Here is an 11,190-nt window from a genome sequence, read left to right on the forward strand (position 1 = left end):
TAAATACCTGATGAGAAAAAACTGAAATCACGTAGAAACCATGTGCTGAGTGTTGACAGGAAAATAAATTGGCTGCGAGTAGAGGAGACCAGAAGGACACTTTTATATTTAGACATCCGGCGAGACGCGATAACATTTCACACTGGACATCACGGTTTCGATTGCAGTAAAAACAATCTCAGTCGTCAATACGATCTGCAAAGCCAAGGGAGTATGCTGACTTTTGTATGCATATGTCTCTCCCCGCTTTTCTGCATTTCCTCTCGGATCTAGTCGGATCCAGTCCGGGTGAAGCGGATTTCATGGTGCGAGATAATCGGCACATGATGTGAGTTAATCAGGCGGAGATGTGGGGGGAAAAACTCAGACGCGCTCGACAGGTGAGCAACAAGTGATCAAGAGGGAGGACGACACGGAGGGCACAGACAAAATAAAGGAGGTAGCGGGAGGGACAGTAACCGGAGAAGGAAAGGAGATAAAGCAGCTCCTTGGTTCTCGGTATGGACACGGGGCAGAGCGCACAGGTCACCGACATGGGAGGAGAGCACTCCGCCGGGGTAAGTGCGGTGGAGCGGGAGAGGGGCGATGTGCCCAGCCCCTGTCCACCGGCCAAGCAGCGCTCCTTGCGGGTGGTGTACGTCCTGAATGACGGTCTGAAGTCGGTGATGGCCAGCAGCCCGGAGTCTGGAGCTCTTCAGTGTCTGCAGAGAGCCTGCGACTCGGAGAGCGCGCTGCTCACCACCGTCACCTTCGGCCGGCTGGACTTTGGAGAAACATCCGTGCTCGATAGTTTCTACGATGCAGGTGTGTGGTAAAGAAACATAATGGGTTTGTTTGTTTGCAAGTACATTGATTAAGTTGTCTAAATTACAACTCGGGTAATTTATAATGCAAGAAAATAAAGGTACTTTTGGGTTAGGCCTATCCGTCGCCAGCTTTTTTAGTTTTTTCAGACTCTCTAAATAGGCACTTTTTTTCAGACTTTCTTAATAACCCTAACCCCTAGGATTAATGTTTGTTATTTTTAGAAATTAAAAAGTTAATGTGGAGGAGCCAGCTACCCGCTATTAAAAAGTGGCAACAGATAATCCACAAATACAATTAATCACTTTGTTGAGCACATGCACAAAGAAATGCTGGATTATTTTACCCAACACTGGGTATATTGGGTCATTTTGTTGATTTGAATCCACAGTGCTGGTTAGTTAAGTGCCAGGCTACGTTTCAGAGGGCTGGTAAAATATGTTCTTTGTGAGAGATCTTTTCATACTTATGTCACCAAAAAGAGAAGTTCTCAACATCCAGCACTGTCAATTGAATGTTAAAATAGTCAAGGTTGTTGAATCAGCAGATATTATTATTATTATGTATCTCTTTTGAGCAGAAAATCAGCAAAGTCCTGTTCGAAAATGTTAAGATACAAAATGCAATATGTTGGTTTTGTTATTACTATCATGGACAGAAATGAGTGATAGCCTACTTTAATTTCAACATGTGTCAGATTATTAAACTCACACCATCACCATATCATGATATTTGCTATAAAAAAACAACAACAACAACAACAACTTAAAATCAAAGCTTCTCGTGTCAGGTCATCATTGTAAATAAGAATTTGTTCTTAATTGATTTTCCTGGATAAATAAAGGTTCTTCTACTTAGGACATTACAATATCAATTGAGAGTAAACAAAGAGCAACAACATTTATTTTGTTTCTCTTAAGATATGTTTAAGTTGTTGTTTGCTTTAATATGCCCAGAAAAAAGCATGTGATATGTGTGAGAACAAATAAAAGCCTGGTCAGGGGAATAGTCAAAACATTTGACTAGTCGTGGCAGGTTGAACACAGTTGTAATTAATGCAATAATGACAGTTTAGCAACATTCCAGTCATAAATCACTGAGCACAATGTAGGGCTTGGCAGATAGACAGGAGGTTGATCTGCCGTGACATGTTAGGGAGTCTGAGAGACACCTTTGTAAACACATGATATGAATCTAACATCTGAAAATTAGATTGCCTCATTAAATAAATGTTTATTACCAGGTTCCAATGTATTACCAAATGGCTGCAAAACTAATGACCTGCCCATGAGCCACAGCTAATAAGTACATTTTAGCATGTTTACACGCTAAACTAGTATGGTGAACATTAGCACGTTAGCATAGACTTTGTAAGTATGTCAACATGCAGACTTGACGTTTTGCCCAGAACAACACTTTATAACTTATCATATAAGTCTCAATATGATGTTATCAAAATACATTTGACTAAATTCACAATATTATAATTAATAGTTTCAAGAATTGCTTGAGCCTTTATTTTTTGTTTGAATTGATAAGTGAAATCATATGCAAAAGTTATCAGGTGAAATTTCATTCAGTCCTTTTTAGATTAGGTATTGCCTCCAGATGAAAGCTTTTTCTTCATGTCTGCACACTAATCCATTCTTGTTTAATATTTATTTTAATGCAATCTCAGGAATTGTGAATGCTTGAGGCATTACTCCAGCACAGGAAGGAAACAACAAAGACTCCCTGCTCATCTTCACATGTTGTACTTTTCTTTGCATGTTCATGTAAGATCAGAAAGCTTTAACAACATTTTGCAAGCTTTCTGTGTTTTTGTGGTTTTAACCTTTAACCTCCAATAGGGTCATGAGTCAGACACTCCTAAAGCTTGTGGTGGCTTAGTCTTAAGATCTGATGGATTTTAGAATGGGAATTGAATCCAAGTGCATGTGGTTGAAGGGAAAGGGATTGTTCTGTATTCTCATTAAATTATGTGAGAGATTTGAGTCATGTTTTCATTGTTTTCTTACTACTTTCACATCTCTTCACTTCTCCCAGACATCGCCGTGGTGGATATGAGTGATGTGTTTCGGCAGCCATCCTTGTTTTATCATCTGGGTGTGAGGGAGAGCTTCGATATGGCCAACAACGTCATCCTGTACAACGACACTGACCCGGACACTGCCCAATCACTGAAGGTACTCACATACATTCAATTCTTGTCATCTCCTGACGGTGTATTTAGAGTTCAATTCTTGTCATCTCCTTAAAATGATGTCATCCACTTTGTTATTTACAGCCTATTGTGCAGGTGTATGTGTTTGTGTGTGCATTTATATTGGTCAATGTATGTGTGTGTGTAGCAGACTATAAGCAATGCTGCAAGTGGCAACCAGCTTATTAAAGTAATTATGCAGTGTTAACAAAAACACACAACATGCTCTATGTTTTATCTCCTTACAGGACATGGTCGCACAAAAAAACACAGTAAGTTTCTTGGTGTGTGTGTGTGTGTGTGTGTGTGTGTGTGTGTGTGTGTGTGTGTGTGTGTGTGTGTGTGTCGTGCGTGTGTCTGCGTGTGTGTGTGTGTGTGTGTGTGTGTGTGTGTGTGTGCGTGTGTGTGTGTGTGTGTGTGTGTTTAGAGTGATTTATGTACACACACTGTCTCGTGCTATTTGTGGAATAATATTTGTGCCGTTCGACCCTCACGCACAACAGCATGCAGGAATGCTTATCTACATGCTTTCATTTTCCACCCTCCTATCTCTCTCTCTGTCTCTCTTTCTCTCTGTATTCCTCACACAGAGACATACAGTACACGCAAAACCCACAATTATCCTGATAATTGATTGTAACATGTGTATTGTGTCTATCTATGAATGAAGAAGGCCAACCGTTCTCCAGCATTAGGCTTTCCCTGGGTTCAGTTGCCACCAGAATACAGAGGCTCTGGACTGTGCAATAAAGTATGTACTATGCTACACCAAGGCATGCTGGAAGATTTCCTCACAGGCTAATAATAATAACAAACATGGACGAGGGGCTTTAAAAAACTGACCTCCCCATGGACTGTTGGGTGAATAACAAGTTGAATGCCTTAACAGTAGTGTGTACAAAACCAAAGAAAGATAAAATGAGTTTCTAGCTCGATGGGTACTAACTATCTCTTCTTAGATGAGATTCTTTCTGGTGCTTTGTTCTGCAGAGGACTATGTTAAATTCACAAATCTTGAATTCAGAATGGGCTGTGCATCCTTAACTTCCAAGTTATGCAAAATGTTTTTTTTGGGCGCAGAAGGCAGCTGCTTTCATCAGAAAAGCTGTAAGACCCTTTAAAAACCACTAACCATTAACCACTAACCATTAACCACTAACCATTAACTGAGATCCAGCTGCTATTTTCGAAATAAGAAAATAGTTCATGGTGTTTTGTTGGTGTTTTATTTGCCAATACTTTTAACATTATTTAAATGTCAGAAAATTATCAAATAACACAACAACAATACTATCAAACAGTTTGACTCTCCCCTTTGTTCATCGGTTCAGGGGGAAGGAAGTAGTTGATATTCATAAAAATAAACCATTTAAGGGATTATAGGCATAGTTGCTCAAACCCTTGGATTAAGAATTACAGGTAGTTTGAAAAGAATGCTGCATGAGTGGTTGAAAATAAATATGTACAAACTGTGCCCAATTGGAATTTTACAATGATCTTAAATTATTGCGACCACTGAAGTGGGCTCAGCCAGTCCAAAAAGATTGAACCATAAAAAGAAAGACATTGTTCTGCACAAAAGAAAAATTAGGAGTAAAAACCAAGGGGCCATAAAGAGAGATATGGTGTTGCAGTGTGTATTCATTGCATTGGTTCTTGCTGTGTTGGATAATTAACAGCCTTTTGAGCCTAATTACTTGACCAAACCTATGCTGATGTTGTTATGATATTAACAAAACAAATCCCACGAGTACACTGATCCTCTACCCCTACTGATCCTTCTAATTAATCGCTCTTTAATCCCCAATCCCTAAAACTCTTCCCCTTGAGGACTCCATTCACACCTGGCATTAGCATCTGGCATGATTATTATCCGATAATTATCTCTGTTACATTTAAAGCTACTTTTTTAGGCCTAGTGATACTCAAATCTGAATCCTCTTCTCTTTGACAAAAATGTTTCCCTTTTCTCCTTCCAGGCATCCAGTGGTAACTACTACTTCATCCCCTACATAGTGACTCCTAACCATGAATACATGTGCTGTGAGAGTGACGCCCAGCGCAGGGCCAGTGAGTACATGCAGCCCAGCTGGGACAACCTGCTGAGCCCCCTTTGCGTCCCCCTGACAGACCGCTTCACCAGCCTGCTGAAGGACATCCACGTCACATCCTGGTGAGACACATTTAAAGGTCTCCTATTATAACATATTTAGGCATATATTATAGGTCTCAGATATATACAAATATATTAAAAACATGTCTATGAAGTGTTTTGCTCAAAATACCTAACAGATCACCCATTCTAGCCATGCCTCATACCCCTCTTTATCAGCCCTGTTAGAGAAGTGCTGATTCTGGGTTCGTAGCTTTAAAAAAAGAAATTGAAATAAGGGGATTATTTCTGAAACAGTATGGAGCTCAAATGCTTTTTCTCATGCGGGTTTACCTCAAGGTGAGTTCCTTTTTATATCCAGCTTTTTTACACATACTCTCTCCAGTACAGCGTTAGCTCTGACTGTTAGCGATGCTTGCTAATGTAAACAAAGACCATATTACTTCCAAAACATGTCGCGCATTCTTTCTGATAGCAACGTTTCTGATAGGGTTGTAGGTTTGAAGCAAGCCCACATTTCCGATATATCCGTTGTACCCCCGTTTTTAGAGATGTGGGTACGGAGGAAAAGAAAGAGGGTTTTGTTTTCTGACACTCTGTGAGTTCCCTTACAGACCGGGGACACATATTTATGTATTATATACATCAAAAAGTGCATTTTGCATGATAGGAGACCTTTAAAACCTAAAAGCAATCATACAAAATAATACGTTTTGTTATTTGATCAAGTTGCTTCAATGGCCCTAACATGCAGACTCATGACTCTCTCTTGTATCATCCAAAGAGCACAGGATGTTTGATGAGTGAAAATCAGATCAAACATGAATAAGACAACATTATACAGAAACAATGGATTTGGAACAGATCTGCAGGGGACATTGAGTGCAATTTAAGACTTTCGAATACCTAATTAATAATTATTGCAATGGGAAACCAGTAGTAACAACATGCTGTGCAATTATTTATTTGTATGTGAATTGTATTTGTAGTTATGCAGAGGTGGGAGAAGTACCCAGATCTTGTACTTTGGTTAAAGTAGAAGTACCAGAGTGTGGGAATCATCTGTTAAAAAGTAAAAGTTCTGCATTCAAAATGTTACACAAGTAAAAGTCAAAAGTATTAGCATCCAAATATACTTCAAGTATCAAAAGTAAAATTACTCATTCTGTAGATTGGCCCATTTCAGAATAATATATATTATATGTTTTTATTATAATTATTGAATTAAATTGTTTATAAAAGTTGGTAAAGGTGATACTAGTTTACTTACTAATTACTAATTAATTTGTATACTTCAGGGTAGCTTGTGAATTTACTCCAGGTGTAACTAAAGTCTGATTTAAGTGTTGATTATATTTCACCTCATTAATCCAAATCTTTCCAAAAGTAACTAAAGGTTTACATTAAATGTAGTGGAGTAAAAGTACCATATATACCTCTGAATGAATCTGAGTAGAAGTACAAAATAGCACAACATTTAAATAATCAAGTAAAGTCCAAGTATCTCAAAACTTTACTTAAGAACTCTACTTGAGTAAATGTACTTCCCACATCTGCAGATGCAGGAGCTTCCTCTATATTCTCGTAATCTTTTTTGTTTGTGTTGCATATCTCTCCTCCTCACCCCTATTTATTACCCAATTTACTTTCATCTCATTATTGTTTATTCTTTTCTGTGCAGCGCTTCATTTAAGGACACCCTGCTAAATGACATCAGGAAGGCCAGAGAGAAATACCAGGGAGAGGAGCTGGCCAAGGAGCTTTCTCGCATTAAACTCCGAATCGACAACACTGAAGTCCTCACCCAGGACATCGTGATGAACTTGCTCTTTTCGTACAGAGACATACAGGTACAATACACACAAGTTAGAGGAACAACACATACCTGAATCATATTCAAGTTAAGGGCAAGTGATAATTTCACCTTTTCCAACGTTAAGGACTATGATGCTATGGTGAAGCTGGTGGAGACTCTAGAGATGCTGCCGACTTGTGATCTAGCCACCCAGCCCATGATCCAGTTCCACTATGCCTTCGCCCTAAACAGGTACACGGGGGCTGCATTCATCTCACTCAAACACTCAAACCTTTCAAAATATATATCACCTTTTTTAATTTCGGTCCTGTGATTGTTTTTACAATGTATTTTTTATATGTAAATGTAAATGTTATTGAACTAAGATCTTCATAATTCAATGTATTATTCCTTATATAACTAAAAAGGCAGTGGAAAAGTTATCTAGCAGTAGCAGAAACTGCCATTCCAGCTTTTGACTCAGGTGGAATTCATGTGATTAGGTGTGGTTACATTTGAAATCACAATTGTGGATTTTATTTTCGTATTATTTATTAACATTAATAATGAAGCTATTCATCTGTATGTATGCAGGAGGAACACTCCTGGCGACAGGGAGCAGGCTCTCGAAGTGATGCTACAGGTTTTGCAGTCGTGTGAACATCCAGCACCGGACATGTTCTGCCTCTGTGGACGGATATACAAAGACATATTCCTGGACTCTGACTGCAAAGACACTATAAACAGGGACAACGCTATACAGTGGTGAGAACATGAATGCTATAAATGCTGATATTCCTTTCTACATGCTATCAGAATAGTTTATTTGCATCTAATCATTTATATTTGTGCAGGTACAGAAAGGGTTTTGAGCTGCAGCCAACCCTCTACTCTGGTATCAACCTTGCTGTTCTACTCATAGTCGCGGGTCAACAGTTTGAGAGCTCCATTGAACTGAGAAAAATAGGTAAAAAAAGTTTACTGCATAAACTGCATTTGTGCCAAACATGTCCTTCATGGTATAAAGATGTATTTTGGGTTCACTTAAGCTATTTTAAGTAAAAATGCTTCACTTAAACGGTACACTAAATAGATAGCATTCAGATTTAATGTAAACAAGATAGCTAGTCTGATTAAATGATCTATACACTATAATATTTTCACACTTATAATTCTAATGTCTTTAGGTGTGCGGTTGAACAGTCTGCTGGGTCGCAAAGGCTCCCTGGAGAAAATGAATAACTACTGGGACGTGGGCCAGTTCTTCACTGTTGGCATGCTAGCTAACGACATCCCTAAAGCTACTCAGGCCGCAGAGAAGCTCTTCAAACTCAAGCCGCCTATCTGGTAAAAACATTCACATTCATAAAAAAAAAATGTTCAGTAGTTTTATGAAACTGTTACAAGTTTGTTATCAGTGTTTTATCTCTGAAAAAATTACTTTTATATGTTTAAAGCTAATATGTTTCTGGAGACTACCTTTCATGAAATATACTTTATTTGTCAATGAAATACATGTAATTACTGAAAATATTTTGTGTAAGCCATTGTTACATTTTTCATTTTAAAACATTTGTGACAAGGTGACTACAGGAGGACTAAAAGTAGGCTTATATCGGCTAGCTGGGAAAAGGAAAAGGATAACAACAAAAAAACGTTCCCATTGACTGAGAAAATCAGTTTTAAAATTGTAAATCTAATTCCCAGTAACGGACACTTAAATAGCCCTTCTATACAACATAAGGTCATCAAAGGTGTGAACTTCTAAAGCTGTATCTAGTTCTCTTTATACTGTCCATCCATAAGCCCATCCCTAATTAAAGAAGTCCACAATTTTGACTCTGAAATAAATGGTTTCTACTTCCTTATATTTACAGGGCAATGAAACACTCTTGTATCTTTGTTGATGGTCCAATTGAGATGGAGACATTGATCACAGTTAGTGTAATTTGTTCTTCCAGGTATTTGCGCTCTGTGGTGCAGAACCTGCAGCTGATCCAGAGGTTTAAGAAGCAGACAGTGGAACACTCTCCTCAGAGGGAAAGACTCAACTTTTGGATGGACATCATAGTGGAGGCAACGCAGGGCACCACCGAACGACTGCGGTTTCCAGTAATAACCAATATAAGCAAACGCACAATCAAGCTTGATCTGACATTCAGAGACTCATACTGTAATAACCTTTCTGGGAACCTATTTTCTTCTTCTTTGTTTTACAGGTGTTGATTCTAGAGCCAACTAAGGTTTACCAGCCTTCCTATGTGTCCATCAACAATGAGGCTGAAGAGAAAAATGTCTCTATTTGGCATGTTTCTCCCGCTGAAACGGTAACATACCCTTCCTAACCACTCGGTTTTATCTTTTTACATCATTGACAATTAACTGTCGCTAAGTACATACACCGGTTATCATGCAAATGTTCAATATGAGCACACAACGATATCACAAAGTTATTAGCTTGGATGAGGAAAAAAGTCGGTCTATCGAAAGAAAAAAAAGAAAAGGTAAATATGCCAGGTGCATTGATATAAGATTTAAATAGAATCAATAAATGATGATATGAAACATGTGACTTGATTGTCAAGTTTCTACTGATGAGACAACACATATTTCCTACAGTATGCTTCATTTCATGTTTTCCCTCTGTGTGTTGACTGGTTTTCTTTTAATTACATTTCCTGGCCGTGTCTTTTTCTTGTTGTTTAATGGCTCCCGACGGTTTAATCTAAATAAATCCACATTGTGATATTTGCATACTTTAACAGAATGAAAATCTGGATTAATTTGCATTTTCTTTTGCAGATTTAATAAAAATGATGTTAAGATTTGCACTACATTTGCACAGAGACCAGGCTACTCATCTCAAGAAGGGAGCTCACACAGGAGGCTTTCTCCTTATCCATTTAAAAAAAAAAATAAGACTATGAGTTATTCCTTGTTGAAAATGTGATAATTATGTCCGAATTTGAACAATGTGAAATGTTAAAACCTTATTCCCTTTGATCACAGAAAGGGATCCATGAGTGGACCTTCACTGCAATGTCAATTAAAGGCATAAGGTATGAATGTTAAGTTGGATGTGAATACACTTCAAAAGTCCTGTTTTACATGTTGGACAACTCTATTAAGCTAAAACCCAATTTGTCAATGTTTATTTGGACTAATTACTACAGGTAAACATTTCTAAGCTTTCATCTTCTCTAACTCTTCTGTCTGCAGCATCAGTAAGTTTGATGAGCGCTGCTGCTTCCTGTACGTCCATGATAACTCAGATGACTTCCAGATTTACTTTTCCACTGAGGAACAGTGCGGTCGGTGAGGACACACACCTCTAGATGTGTCTGTGTAGGTGTGTGTGTGTGTGTGTGTGGGTGTTTGTCTGTGTTTGTGTTTGGAACGTATGTATGTGCAACTGTATTGTATTGCCATGTGTTGGCCATGAATTGGAAATACAAATGTTAAAATGCTGTTTCAGGTTCTGCTCAATGGTGAAAGAGATGATATCAGATGGTACGGGGAATGCTGTGGAGCTGGAGGGGGAAGGAGATGGAGATACACTGGAGGTCATAAATATAGCTTATATTAAATAAATATATTAGTGTTTAGTTTTATAGTTTATTATTACTGATTGTGTGTGAATGGATGTGTTACAGTATGAATATGACACCGATGAGACAGGGGACAGGGTGGTGTTGGGGCGTGGCACCTATGGAGTGGTGTATGCTGGGAGAGACGTCAGCAACCAGGTTCGAATCGCCATCAAAGAGATCCCTGAGAGAGACAGCAGGTAGGAGCACACTGTAAAATGTTTGGCTGGCTACTAGTTGCATGGATTTCACAGTAATTGACTGTAAATATTTCACAGTAATTGACTGTAAATATTTCACAGTAATTTACTGTAGATATTTTACAGTAAATTAGAATAAAAGTAAAACTAAATACTGTGACTTTACAGTTGCCATGCCCATGGAATTACTGTGATATAGCAGTACAGAGCTGTGGTATTATGGTACCTTGCTGTACTGGGTTTTACCATAACTACACAATTCAATCAGCTCAATAAACAAAGAAAAACAAAGAAAATGCCCATTTTAACTTTGTATTACTCCATTGAAGTGTAAAGTACATTTCACAGTGTCTTGGACATGTTGTTACGGCCCCAACCTTTACTCCGCGGTAGTGGCTCGTGCTGAGACCCGCAACATGAAAGAATACACGCAATAACCGGTACTTGGTAACGAGCATTTATTGATAATCAGCCGTTTGCTCACACAC

At 38.5% G+C, this 11,190-nt stretch overlaps 1 protein-coding gene across 1 annotated transcript; it reads left to right on the forward strand.

Moving 5' to 3' along the window:
* Positions 1-236: 236 nt before the first annotated feature.
* On the forward strand, positions 237-10,702 carry map3k15 (mitogen-activated protein kinase kinase kinase 15; the record flags this gene model as incomplete). Its single annotated transcript, XM_010776159.1, has 16 exons — positions 237-804; positions 2,851-2,990; positions 3,256-3,279; positions 3,678-3,758; positions 4,987-5,180; positions 6,802-6,970; positions 7,061-7,167; positions 7,510-7,680; positions 7,770-7,882; positions 8,103-8,262; positions 8,877-9,027; positions 9,135-9,242; positions 9,925-9,974; positions 10,135-10,230; positions 10,391-10,478; positions 10,569-10,702. Coding segments are annotated over exons 1-16 (2,090 nt in total), but the record flags the coding sequence as incomplete, so codon positions are not given.
* Positions 10,703-11,190: the final 488 nt, after the last annotated feature.

The sequence above is a fragment of the Notothenia coriiceps genome, unplaced genomic scaffold (genome assembly GCF_000735185.1).
Source record: "Notothenia coriiceps isolate Sejong01 unplaced genomic scaffold, NC01 NC01_scaffold00016759, whole genome shotgun sequence".
Classification (NCBI taxonomy): domain Eukaryota; kingdom Metazoa; phylum Chordata; class Actinopteri; order Perciformes; family Nototheniidae; genus Notothenia; species Notothenia coriiceps.